This window comes from Choloepus didactylus, chromosome 7, assembly GCF_015220235.1.
Source record: "Choloepus didactylus isolate mChoDid1 chromosome 7, mChoDid1.pri, whole genome shotgun sequence".
Taxonomy (NCBI): domain Eukaryota; kingdom Metazoa; phylum Chordata; class Mammalia; order Pilosa; family Megalonychidae; genus Choloepus; species Choloepus didactylus.
The window spans coordinates 104,051,125-104,066,157 of NC_051313.1; the positions used below are offsets into that span (position 1 = coordinate 104,051,125).

Here is a 15,033-nt window from a genome sequence, read left to right on the forward strand (position 1 = left end):
GTATCTAAAGGACAGTCCAAAATATCTCTATGAAATAGTTGGGTTCATAAGGTAAAACACATCGTAAAACCTGAGTATTTACATAATAACTTTGCAAACTACAAAACTTCACACTGAAGTTCTAAAAGTTTTGAGTTTTGTTTTCCTAATGTTATCATAATTAAAAATCAGAGGGAGGAACATGAAGAATTAAATCACAAAATCATGAAATGAGTACTACCTGAATCTGTAAAATAAGCATTCAAATACAAGGCTGGTGTTTGCATATTATATGTGCTGTAGTTTCTAGGCACGACAAAGTTAAGGGTTAAATTGACATTTTTAGAGTACTTAGATCTAATTAACTTAAAATAAAACACATATTTCCCCAAATATATTTAACAATCTGATATGTTTTAACTAAATTCCTTTCATGAATCCTATAGTGCAAGCAACATGAAATATCCTAAAAGTTGAAGAAATTATTCTGATTTCATTAATTATTACTATACGCACAGGTGAGTAATCTGGTTTACAGCTAGGAAATTCCTATTTCATCACCCAAAATATAAACAGCATTGCAGACCAACAGGCATAACAGTGTAATCCTGGGTAAGAAAGTTAAAAGTAAAAAAAAAAAAAAAAAAAAAAAAAAAAAAAAAAAAAAAAAAAAATATATATATATATATATATATATATATACACACACATATATATATATATATGTATTTATACACACACACACACACACAAAGTTTATATCCCTTGTGTATTAAAGGGAAAATAGTGACTATAGTTTCTATAAAGCTAATTTGTCCACTCAAAAAGTATATTTTACAGATTACTTGTAAAGATATCACCATATTTATAGTATAGATCTCTTTAAAAAATAACACAAGTTTCAATAAAAAAACTATTATGAACTTTCTTTCCTTTTTATACAGATTCAGTAGTATTTTCAATCAAACCAAAAACAAAACAAAGTTTGAAATTCCATCACAGTAAGAAATAAGGCCTCTTTTTTCATATTGGCAAAACAATATATATATATATATAAATTCACCCTCCCCCAACTTTTCTACAGATATTATAGTTTGTATACTTAGTTTTCCTTATCACAACACCACCAGTTGTTATTTATAAATAACAAGTCAGTTTTAATTCATAGTGTTGCTTCTGGATCCCTGGAACTCTAAGAACACTGGGCCCATGCCGCCTCAAGAAGATAGGACTGCTTTTTTCAATTTCTCTATTTCCGCCTAAAATAGAAAACACAAATTGAACAATAGACAAAATAACTTTTCTTTAGTAAAGGTTCTTTATTTCACTTCAAGTCATCAAGATGTGATCATACTTTCAAACTTCCAGGTTTTGATTTCTAGATCTAAAGTCAAATTTTCTGTGGTGTACTAAATATAGAACAGGTTCATCAGAATCAAACATCACAATGCTAGTTCCTAAAATTTCAGGTGACAAGAAGAAGAAACCAACTGTAGTTCTTTCAGCCAGAACTGGCTAAGCAGTTGAAAAGAACTATAGGAATATCTGAGTTCTATAAAGAACTTGAGAACACTTGAAACCAAATTAAGAAATGTAAAAAGATCTGTAATTGAGAAAACAAGCAGTACAGAACAGTAAAAAGAATGATTATTTTTCACTAACAGCTAAGTGATAGTAGTCAATCACTTAAGTTCACTTGGCCTCAGTTTCCTCATCTCCAAACAGTATGTTCTAGATTAAATTAACTTTAAAGACCAGGAATATATCTAAAATTTAGCCAATGTGTGAGAGATAATCTCTCCATTAGGCAGAAGCCATCCTTTACTTAACAGAAATTCACAACTTAATAAACTTAAGAAAAAAGGAAATTAGTTCATTAAATTACCACAAAACTATACAGAACTACTTAAGTTTTACACATTATAAATGGCTAAGCTGAGGCTCAAAGAGAGTAAATAGCTTGGCCAAGGTTTCCATGCTAGCAAGTGGCAAAGGCCTTGTATTGGTCAAGTCTAGGGCTCTAAAGCCCACAGTTTCTGTACTGTCTCTCCACTTATGAGTTTTGATCATCTGTGACCTTTCACTGCATGTGCTGTGAAAATATCTAGGCTTTTCCTTCTCCTGATAACACCACCATCTCTGTTATACACAAATAGTACAAGTTACTGCTAACCTCAGACAAACAGTCATTATTAAATGATGAGGACTTGTCATAGACTGAAGTATCACTTCACTAATGTGCATAATCTCCTAAGGGATTCCAACCTATCCAAGAATAGTTTGCTAATTTCAGAACATTTCTTAATATTAATTTACTAATTGATTATTAGCTAAATAATTTAGCAGCACTGGATTGGAACAAGTGTCTTTCTTCAGTCTAGACTGGGACAATATACTTCACTCTTCAGCCTGATAAGCTATTGCTATTGTTGTCTCTATTAGAAAGATATATTAACCAAGTGTACCAATTTTAATGGATGAAGATGCATGGAAAACAATAAGGAAAAAAAACAGTAGAAGAGGAAGTAGGGGTGGGAAGAATAACCCCGCCTGCAAAGTTAATAACATTCTTTACTGACTGCTATTTGTGACTTCAATTTAGTTATGAGGCAAATTTTCATGTTGTTAGAGTTTATGACTTAATCCCTAAAAGGAAATGCTCTGAAGACTGGCTTCAGTTAAAATCTCAACTCCAAGTTGAAAAGGTTATCATTCTAAACCCTAGTTCCTCATCCTTAAAACAGGAGCAGTTATCCTTAAAGGTTATTATGCATATCTGATGAGTTAATGTACAGAAAGTGCTAAGCCTAACTGACAGTTAAGAACTCGAAGTCACTATTGTAAGTCAGAATGGGAACTCAAGCTTTCTAATTCCCAAGTCTCATGTTCTTTCTGTTCTACAATGCTGACAAAGGAAAAAGGATAAGTAATGAGGCAAGGTGAAAATAAGGAGGAGCACAAAAATATATAACTAGAGAAAAGTAAGAGCCTCTGAAAAACAAGAAGACCACCTTTTCTGAGATAGGCAGAAAGAAACATACAAGGACTAATAAAAGTTGGTGGGGGGAGAAAACAAAGTTAAGGAAGATAAAGATGAGTGAAACTGACAGTCCTTTAACAGAGTGAGGATGATGGTATTACAAAGTAAATTCTCATGAATAGCCATCTCATCACATTCCTCCCACCAAAAAAAAAAGTTTAACCGAGAAGAAAAGAGAAAAAGAGCACTATAGCTAAAGGAAAGAACAGTGCTGAGTGCAAAGATCTGATGTACTAACATTTTTCTTTTTCTTTTTTTTTAGTACAAACTCTTAAAAGGAAAACACCATATTTGTATTATCCACTAATATATATACCTTATGCCTCATTCAATTCCTAAGAGAATTGCTGAAATATTTACTGAAAGAATGAATGAATGGATGGAATCTGACATGGAGTCAATAACAATTAGTAAATGGGTACCAAGGAATAGGGAGTATCCAAACTGAAGTAGGATAGATAGCCTAATGTGTAGTGGAACCAATCACCCCACTGGGTTAGGCTGGGAAAAACACATCCAGTTAATGCTGACTGAAATGTCAATACTGGGAAAATTAAATTACCTCTAGCTTACATCTCATTGCCTTCTCTTCTTCCAAATCTTTTCGTAGTTTTTCCAGTTCTTTCCTAAAAATAAAATATTTATTACTGGCAAACATTTCAATTAAACAATATATTAGACTAATGTTAACAGGATTTCTATTGCCTAGCCTCCAAGGATGTGAAGAAAACTTTTTTTTTCTAATTAGAGAAGTTGTGGTTTTACAGAACAATCATGCATAGAATTCAGGATTCCAATATACCACCCCATTATTAACACCCTGCATGTAATGTATTTGTTACAATTGATGAAAGCACATTTTTATAATCGTACTATTAATTATAGTCCATATTTTAACCTAGGGTTCACTGCATTGTAAACTAAATTTTTATTCTAGAATGATACATAAAACCTAATATCTCCCTATTTAACCACATTCAGATATATATTTCAGTGGTGTTAACTGTGTTCACAATTTTGTGCTGTCACCAGCATTAATTAATAAAACATTTCCATCAATTCAGATAGAAACTCTGTACATTTTAAAACTTAACTCTTCACTCCCTATCCTCACCCAATCCCCTAGTAACCTATATTCTAGATTCTGTATCTATGTTTAGTCTAATTGTTTCACATCACTGAGCTCATACAATACTTGTCCTTTTGTTTCTGGCTTATTTCACACAACAGGATTTTTCAATGTTCATCAATGGTTCATCAATGTTGTTGCATGTATCAGGACTTCAATCTTTTTTTAAAAAAATTCAATTTTATTGACATATATTCACATACCATACAATCATCCACGGTATACAATCAATTGTTCACAGTACCATTATGCAGTTGTTCATTCCTCACCACAATCAATTTTTGAACATTTTCACTAACACGCACAAAAATGAATAAGAATAAAACTTCAGGTAAAAAAGAACATCCAAAACATCTCATACCTACCATCCCTCACTATTATTTATTTACTTTTTGTCCTCATTTTTCTATTCATCTGCCCATACACTATATAAAAGGAGTGGAAGCCACAAAGTTTTCACAATCACATGGTTACACACTGTAAGCTATATAGTTATATAACTGTCTTCAAGAATAAATGCTAATGGGTACAGTTCAACAGTTTCAGATATTTCCTTCTAGCTATTCCAATGCACTAAAAACTAAAAAAAGGATATCCATATAAATGTACTGGTTTGTATGTATCATGTCCCACAGAAAAAGCCATGTTCTTTGATGCAGTCTTGTGGGGGCAGACAAACTAGTGTTGATTAAGTTGGAACCTTTGGATTAGGTTGTTTCCATGGACATGTGACCCACCCAACTGTTGGTGATAATTCTGATTAGATAACTTCCATGGAGGTGTGTGCCCCCCCCCCCCCACTTCAGCAAGGCCCTTGAATAGTTTAATAGAGCCCTACACAAGAGCTCAGACAGAAGGAGCTTGCAGCTGCAACTTGGGGAGACATTTGAAGACGGCCATTGCAAGATGGACTTTTGCTCCGGAGAAGCTAAGAGAGGACAAAACACCCCAAAAGCAACATTTTGAAGAATGCACAGGAGCTGGGATAGGAGCTCGAACACAACCTGGGATCAGGAGATGCCGACCAAGTGCCTTCCCAGCTAACAGAGGTATTCCGGATGCCATTGACCATCCTTCAGCGAAGGTACCCTAATGTTGATGCCTTACCTTGGACACTTTTATGGCCTTAAGAGTGTAACTTTGTAACCAAATAACCCCCCTTTATAAAAGCCAATCCATTTCTGGTATTTGGCATAACAGGAGCATTAGCAAACTGGAACAATAATGCGTAAGAATAACCTCGAGACTGACCTCTGGGCTCTAGTTGAGATCCCTAAGTAATTGAAATTTTATTTTGTTTAATTTCTCTTCCTTTTTTAGGTCCAAGGTGACTTTCTCAATCCCACGATGCCAGGGTCAAGCTCATCCCTGAGAGTCATTCCCACTTTGCCAAGGAGATTTACACCCCTCAGAGGCATGTCCCACATAGAGGGGAGAGCAATGAGTTTACCTGCAGAGTTGGCTTAGAGAGAGAGGCCACATCTGAGCAACAAAAGAAGTTCTCTGGGAGAGACTCTTAGGCACAACTTTAAGTAGGCTTAGCCTCTCCTTCGCAGTAACAAACTTCGTAACGGCAAGCCCCAAGATTGAGGGATCGGCCTTCTAAATTGGTAGCCTCCAATGTTTGTGAGACTATCATTAATTCCCCAGGTGGGGAAATTCAATATTTCCATTTCCTCCCAGTCCCTCAAGGGGGCTTTAAAAATACATTTTTATTCTCTGCCCAAATTATTCTGAGATGGATTGGGACTTCACACTAACCTATACAAACCAATTAGATTTCACTCCCTATTCAACGTTTCATGTAATTATGGTGGGTTAATAAACTGACCACACAAGTTAAATTATATAGTGTGTTACAAAAAATATATATATTATTCACTTAATAAACATCTCTTACTTTGGTCTCACACAGAAGTTGAGTTTTAAAAACACCATCACTATCGTCCTTTACCCTTTAGTCTGGTTTACTTTAGTCCTAACCAAGTCCATTTCATTCATATCTCTGATTGAAGTCTGATCTCTTTTTTCAGTCTCCTTAACATTTGCTTTATGGGGTAATGCTGACATTCATAGCTGCCGGATTCTGGCTCTGAGTGTCAGGTGTCACACAAATAGCCAAATTTCCAGGGACTGACCAGGTTACAAAGAGCTCAGCATCTCAGAATTTAGAAATAATCATTACAACTCAGGAACAGATGCAACTATTATACGAGCTACAACCTAGGAACCTTTACAATAAGCCTTCCCCTGATAACCTATGCTCTCAGACTCAATTCTCAAAGTTTGCACATTATATTTAGTCCATATTTGTGAGGCATAATGTTTGTCTTTTCATTTCTGGTTTATTTCACTCAACATACTGTCCTCAATGTCCATTCACCTCACAACTTCATTCCTTCTTATAGCAAGTCAATATTCCATTGTATGTATACATCAGAGTTCACCATTCTGTTCATTAGTTGATGTAACCTTAGGCAACCTCCATCCACTGCAAATTGTGAATACTGCCACCATAAATCCCACTGTGAAAATGTCCATTCATGTCCCTCTTTTCAGTTCTTCCAAGTATATACCCAATAACCAAGCTGTGGGACAATATGACAATGCCATGCTTAGCTTCCCATGCAACTACCATACTGCCTTCCAGATGGGCTGCACCATTCTACTTCCCCACCAATGGTGATTAGGTATATCCCTTTCTCTACATTTTCTCCAGCACTTGTATCCTTCTGTTTATTTTTTAGACTGTTTTATTCACATACCATACATTCCATCCTAAGTAAACAATCAATGGTTCCCTGTATAATCACCTAGTTATGCATTCACCACCACTATCTATATAAGGACATTTCCATTTCTTCCACAAAGAAAGAAGAAGGGCAAAAGAAGTAAAAAGAAAAAGAATGGAAACTAAAAAGCAACAAAAGAAAAAATATAATTAAAATAAAATACAATAAAAAAGTCAGACAACACCAATGCCAAGAATCCCATACCCCTCCTTTATATCCCCCTCTTACAGACATTTAATTTGGTATACTCCCTCTGTTACAATTAATGGAAGCATATTAACAATGTTACTGGTAACTATACCCTCTAGTTTGCATTGGCTGCATTTTTTCCCGATATCACCCAATTTTTAACATGATGCAAAGTTGACAATCATTTGTTCTTCCTCATGTAAAAACATATTTGTGCATTTAATCACAATCACTAACCACTGTAGGTTTCACTAAGTTATACAGTCCCAGTCTTTATCTTCTATCTTTCCTTCTGGTGTCATACATGCCCCTAACCTTCCTCTTTCAACAGTACTCACAGTCATCTTTTTTCAGTTTACTTCCATTATTGTGCTACCATCACCCAATACTGTGCTCCAAACTTCTCTCTCCTGTCTTTTCTTATTTGTCTGTAGTGCTTGCTTTAGTATTTCCTGTAGAGAGGTACCTTGTTCACAAATTGTCTCAGTGTCTGTTTGCCCGAGAATATTCTAAAATCTCCCTCATTTCTGAAGGACAGTTTTGCTGAATATGAATTCTTGGTTGGCAGTTTTTCTCTTTCAGTATCTTAAATATGTCATACCACTGCCTTCTTCCCTCCATGGTTTCTGAGAAATCCGCACACAGTCTTATTGAGCTTCCCTTGCATGTGATAGATCGATCGCTTTTCTCTTGCTGCTTTCAGATTTCTCTTTCGTCTCTGACATTTGATAATCTGAATAGTAAGTGTCTTGACGTAGCTCTATTTGGGTCTATTCTGATGGGGTACACTGCACTTCTTGGATCTGTAATTTTATATCTTTCATAAGAGATGGGAAATTTTCAGTGATTATTCCCTCCATTATTGTTTCTGCCCCTTTTCCCTTCTCTTCCCCTTCTGGGACACCCATGACACATACATTCATGTGCTTCATGTTGTCATTCAATTCCAGGAGACGCTGCTCATATTTTTCCACTCTTTTCTCTACATGTTCCTTTGTGTGTAGGATTTCAGATTCCTGTCCTGCTGTTCATGAATCTTTTCTTCTGCGACTTCAAACCTGCTGTTGTATATCTCCATTGTGTTTTTCATCTCGTGTTGTGGCTTTCATTCCCATAAGTTTGGCCAATTGTTTTTTTAAAGCAGTTTTATTGAGATATAATCACAATAACATACAATCATTCAAAGTGCACAATCAGTTGCTCACATCGTCATAGTTGTGCCTTCATCACAAACTTTGAACACTTTCATTATTTCAAAAATTAAAATAAAAAAATAAAAAAGAACATTCAAAACATCCCATTCCCCACCTCTTCCCACTGTTCATTTATTTTTAATACAGTTTGAGATATATTCACACACCCTACAGTCATCCACAGTGTACAATCAATTATTCACAGCACCATCACACAGTTGTGCATTCATCACCAGAATCAATTTTTGGACCTTTTCCTTATTTCAAAATAAAAACAAAATTAAAAAAGAACCCCTAACTCTTTCCATCTCTCTCCATTCCTGCCCTGCCCTGCCTTTTTTAGGAGAAAAGACATTTCTTTTTAGGAGAAATGTCTATTCAAGTTGTTTGCCTTTTTTTTTTTTTTTTTTTTAAGGAAAATAGCCATGTTGACTGAGAAAAGTTTCATGTTCTATAGTTTGAATGGTTCATTATTAAATTCAGGGAAATAATGACAAACCTATCTAAGATAAAGAAATTTTTAAATGAGTACACTACAACTTATGATTAAATAAATAACAAGTGGGCTTTAGAAGCAACAATGCATATTCAGCTAGCATGCATTTCCCAGGCTGGAAACTTAGAGCCCAAGCAACTTGGTAAAATGATTGTTAACATATGTCACAGTTCAAGGCAAATTATAATTTATTTGATAATGTAACTTGGACTTCAAATTTCTTTTTTAAATTTAAATTTTACATTAAAATCCAAAAATCAAACCAATAAAGAAATTGAAAATTTCAACAAATAGTCCCTCATATTTCTTAACTCATGCTTTTATTTTTCTGTGCTCCCTTCCATTCTATCATTTTTACAGCTCTGCTCCCCTTCATAGCTCTAAGTATATATTCTATATTGTTTTTCCACAAATTATTTCAAAACATTTTTGTGCCACTAAAATTTTCATATTTATCATAATGGCTACCTGGCAATCAAAAATCCAGGATTTTCATTTGTTTTATTCTTGGAGGAGAATGAGAATGGGAAGAGGAGAGATTTTATATAAAATACAAGTTCCTATATCAAAATGTATGGACATTTTTAGATTCTTGACATATACTAGAAAAATCTCTTCAAGTGTATTATAGAAATAGCTGCTTGTGAAATTTATGAAACACTTCACAAGTATATTAAGGAAGGACTTACATATTTAATGTTTCAAAACTAACTTTTTCTGAGGCTTTAATTATTAGAAAACCATTTCTCTATAATGGGAATAAATTTACTACTGACTATACTTTTGAAAATAATATTTAATTCAAATTTATCTAGAACTTATTTTGGTTTGTGGTATAAAATACATATTTAAGCTAATTAACTTCATATTTCCATATAATTAGCTCTAAATTAAAAAGTACTTCCTTTTCCATTATTCTATGATTCTGAACTTATTATATGTTAAATTTATATCTAAATCAGGACCTGTTCCTAGAATATTTATCCTGTTCTATTTAACTACATAATAGTGTACATTTTACTTATTGCATTTTGATTTGAGAATTTAGTATCACTCACATTTTTACAGTTCTTTTAAAAAACACATTTACAACTACATGAATGAACCCTGAAGACATTATGTTGAGTGAAATAAGCCAGGATGAATGGACAAATATTGTAAGGCCTAACATAAACTCACTATAATGAGCAAATGCTTGGAACTGAATTCAAGAGCATAAGTTACCAGGAGACAGAACATGGGTAGAGACTGGGGAATTGATGATGCAGGGGTACAGAATGTTCAATACGGCTTATTGTAAAGGTTTCTAGACCATAAGCTCCTAAAGCAGTCACATCTATTTCTGAGTTTTAACTGTTATTTAAGAAATGCTTATTTCATACAAAATTTATATTCTCTGTAGCACACTATCTAATTTAACCTGTCTGGTCGTTTATTTAAACAACATAATTACATGGAACCTAGACTAGGTAATGAGATCTTGTTATTCTGTACAGGTTAATGTACCCTGTACCAATACATCCCAGAGTACCGTGGGCAGAAAATAAGAAAAATATTTGCAAAGTCCCCTTGAGGGACTGGGGAAAAACGTAGAAATATTAAACTTCCCCACCTGAGGAATTCCTGACAATTCTCATAAGCATTAGGGAATCCCAATTTAAGAAGTCAAGCCCTCAATCTTGGGGCTTGCCCTTAAGAAACTTACTCCTGCAGAGGAGAAGCTAAGCCTACTTATAATTATGCCTAAGAGTCACCCCCAGAGAACCTCTTTTGTTGCTCAGATGTGGCCTCTTTCTTTCTAACCCCACTTGGCAGGCAAATGCACTGCCCTCCCCCCTACATGGGACATGACTCCCAAGGATGTAAATCTCCCTGGCAATGTGGAACATGACTCCCAGGGAAGAGCCTGGTCCTGGCATTGTGGGATTAAGAATGCCTTCTTGACCAAAAAGGGGAAAAGAAATGAAACAAAATAAAGTTTCAGCAGCTGAGAGATTTCAAATAGGGTTGGAAGGTCATCTGGAGGCTATTCTTATGCATTATATATATATATATTTCTTTTTAGTTTCTAGTGTATTAGAATAGCTAGAAGGAAATACCTGAATCTGTTGAACTGTAATCCAGTAGACCTAATTGTAGGTGATGACTGTAAAACTATATAGTTTTATTGTGTGACCATGTGATTGTGAAAACTTTGTACTGACATTCCCTGGATCCAATGTATGAGCAGATGAGTAATAAAGACGATACACACACACACACACACACACACACACACACACACACACATAAATAATGGGGGTTGGATAAGGGGTATGGGATGTTTTGGGGATTTTATTTTTTTTTAATTATTTTTTTTTTATTTTGGAGTAATGAAAATGTTCCAAAATTGATCACGGTGGTGAATGCACAACTATATGATGATACTGTGGGCCACTGATTTTATATTTTGGATGGATTATGTGGTGTGTGAATACATTTCAATAAAATTGCATTTTAAAAAACAAATTTACAAACATACAATTTTCACATAATGTTCTGTTTTCTTTTCACAAGAATAGGATCAAACTGTATATCTTGTTCTGCAACTTTTCTACTGAGTAACAGATTACTGCTATATTTCTCTGTCAATCTTCCCACAATTTGTCATGTTAATCGTCTTCATTTTTTAAGTGGCATGTTGTATGCGTTTTAGATTTTATTTTCTTTTAATAAAGAAGTTGTGGGGTTATAGAACAATGATGCACACAATAGAGGATCCCCATATACCACCCTATTATTAACAACTTGCACTGGTGTGAAACATTTGTTAAAACTGATGACACCACATTTGTATAACTGTACTATTAACTATAGTTCATGGTTTAACTGGTTAGGCTTATTTCCTATTTTTCTAATAGCAGCCATTCTAATTGGTATGAAACAGTATCTCACAGTGGTTTTGATTTGCATTTCCCTGATGACTATGAGGCTGACTATCTGCATTTTAGATTCTAATATGAATGCATAAAAAGACCACTTACTTATCTATTTGTAAGCTATAAGAATTAATAATAAAACAAACCCCAAGAACTCCAAGTCAGCTTAAGAATTAAAATATTATTTTTAAATGACATTTTAAATAAAACATTACTTCAAGTAACCCTCCTCAATCCCTTTTCTCCTTTTCCCTCCCATGAAACCACGATCCCAAGTTTTGTATTCCTTTGCTTTTCAACTTTATATAAATGGAATGATACTGCTTGTATTCTTCTGATTTGCTTTTATTTTTTTAAACATATTTTAGATTAATGAATGTTGATGCATGTAACCGCAGTTCATTTCTTTTTACTGCTGTATTATATTTCTCTGTACAAATATACCAGCATATATTTATCCATCTTCCTGCTGATATTCTTTCTTCAGTTTAAAAATAATTGTCATCCATTTCATTTTCTCAAAGGAACTCAAGACTTTGAAAACACCCTTCGCAAAGAATTCTAAAATAAGAGGTGTGTGTGTGTGTGTGGTATATTTATATACAAAACAGAAACATTTTTTCATTCTATGACTAATTTAAAAGTGCCTTCAGGAAATCTGTGTAAGTAAGTATCAGTACATTAAAAATAGCACACTTGAAATAAAAAATGTAAAACAAAATCAATAAATCAGGACAGTTCTCTTAACAACCACATGGGTAAATGAAAAAAGTTACAGGCAGTTCATAATGTATATGTTGCAGAATCTGTGGGAAAACTTGCCAAATTCCAAACAAATTGAAGGATTCCAGAAAGACCCAACATGTGCCAAATTACAAACTCTACTACTATAATGCATATTTTAAAAGTGGTTACTCAAGATACATTTCTTATTTCCATCTAAGAGAAGTTTGTAAAAATGTTCCACAAACTACAAATATTTCATATTGTTAGTAACAATAATTTTTTTTTTACATTTTATTTTGAAATAAATTCAAAGTTATAGGAACAGTTGCAAAAACAATACAAATCCCATACACAGAACTCCAGCATTCCCTGACTCCCCCTTCTGAAACTCCGATCCACTAACTTTAACATGCTGTCACACCGCTATTTCTTTCCCTCCCTCCCTCCCTCTCTCCCTATCTATCATCCATCATCTATTGCTCTATCTTCTGAACATATGAGAGCTAGCTGCACACATCCTTGAACGAACACTATAATTCACATATACAATTCCCATGAACAAGAACATTCTTTTATGCAATCCCATTAAGTGCAGCTAAAAAGTACAAGAGATTCAACAATGATACACAGCTTACATTCTATATTTCCTTTTCCTTATGTCTCAACTGTGTCCCTTTGAGCCTCCTGTCCTCCATCCTCAGATCCCATCCAGGGTCACCCTTGGCATTCAATTGTCATCTATTTAGACTGCCTTTTTTTTTTTTTTCCCTCAATTGTGGAAACATACACACAGCCTAAATCTTCCCATACCACCCCCCCCCAGCATTCCATTAGCAGGATTAATCACATTTAGAAAGTTGTAATGCTATCACCTTCCCACCATCCATTACTAGAAATTTCCCTTCACCTCAAACAGCAACCCTACACTCATTTCTTAACTCTCCATTGCCCCTTCCCCCATTTTTCTTAACCCATACTCTACTTTTCATCTCTATGGTCATATTCTCCGATAATTTCTTTGTGTTTACTGTGGGGCTTAAAATTAAACTCTTAAATCCATAACAATCTTGTTTTTCTTTGATACCAACTTAATTTCAACAGGACACATAAACTATATACCTACACTCCTCCATTCCCCCACCTTTATATAGTTCTTGTCAAAAATTCTGTATTTTACATTGAGTTCAAAACCACTGATTTGTCATTAGAGTTGGTGTATTTTATATCATGTAGGAAGTAAATAGTGGAGTTACAATTCAAAAATTATTGACTTCTATTCGTATTCCATTGTGGTCAGAGATTGTGCTTTGAATATGTTCAATTTTTTGTTGTTGTTTGTTTGTTTTTAATTTATTGAGGCTTGTTTTATGTCCCAGCATATGATCCATTCTGGAGAAAGATCCGTGATCACCAGAGAAAAATGAGTGTCCTGGTGATTTAGGATGTAAGGTTCTACACATCTGTTAAAATTCTCTATATCTCCTTCTCCTTTCTTTGCTTCTCTGTCGGTAGGGCTCCCTTTAGTATCTGAAGTAAGGCAGGTCTTTTATTGGCAAAGTCTCTCAGCATTTGTTTGTCTGTGAAAAATTTTAGCTCTCCCTCAAATCTGAAGGAGAGTTTTGCTGGATAAAGTATTCTTGGTTGGAAATTTTTCTCTCTCAGAGTTTTAAATATGTCATGCCACTGCCTTGTCCCCCTCCATGGTGGCCGCTGAGTAGTCACAACTTACTATTATGTTGTTTCCTTTGTATGTGGTGAATTGCTTTTCTCTTGCTGCTTTCAGAACTTGCTCCTTCTCTTCAGTATTTGAGAGTCTGATCAGAATATGTCTTGGAGTGGGTTTACATGGATTTATTCTATTTGGAGTTTGCTGGGCATTTATGCTTTGTGTATTTATATTGTGTAGAAGGTTTGAGAAGTTTTCCCCAACAATTTCTTTGAATACTCTTTCTAGACCTTTACCCTTCTCCTCCCCTTCTGGGACACCAATGAGTCTTAAATTTGGACATTTTATTTTATCTATCGTATCCCTGAGATCTTTTTTGATTTTTTCAATTTTTTTCTCATTCTTTCTTTTGTTCTTTCATTTTCTGTTCTGTGGACTTCTAGGACACTGAGTCGTTGTTCAACTTCCTCTAATCTTGTATTATGAGTATCCAGGGTCTTTTTAATTTGTCCAACAATTTCTTTTATTTCCGTAAGATCTTCTATTTTTTTATTTAATCTTGCAATTTCTTCTTTATGTGCCTTTTATCCTGCTCCATGGTCTTCTTCATGTCTTTTATATCCTGTGCCATGTTTTCGTTCCTCGATTGTAATTGTTTGACTAATTGTGCCAAGTACTGTCTCTCTTCTGATATTCTGATTTGGGTGTTTTGGATCAGGTTCTCCATATCGTCTGGTTTTATCATATGCATTAAGATTTTCTGTTGTTTTTGGCCTCTTGGCATTTGCTTTGCTTGATAGCGTTCTTTCAAGTTGCAAAAAAAAAAAAACCAATCTAATTTTTCAGAAATACAAGTTGGTGGTGTACACTTTCTCCAACTAACCAGCAGATGGCATCTGCAAGTC

The 15,033-nt window shown here is 34.5% G+C and overlaps 1 protein-coding gene across 3 annotated transcripts in view; it reads right to left on the bottom strand.

The window, feature by feature from the left end:
- Positions 1–719: 719 nt before the first annotated feature.
- Positions 720–15,033, bottom strand: part of LOC119539768 (CD2 associated protein) — a 180,297-nt gene continuing 165,983 nt past the window's right edge. For all 3 annotated transcript variants that reach the window (XM_037843532.1, XM_037843534.1, XM_037843533.1), the window contains 2 exons: positions 3,582–3,645; positions 720–1,238 (listed from right to left, as the gene is read on the bottom strand). In XM_037843532.1, the coding sequence (XP_037699460.1) occupies positions 1,197–1,238; positions 3,582–3,645 (106 nt within the window). In that variant the 3' untranslated portion in view covers positions 720–1,196. The remainder of the gene's footprint in view (positions 1,239–3,581; positions 3,646–15,033) is intronic.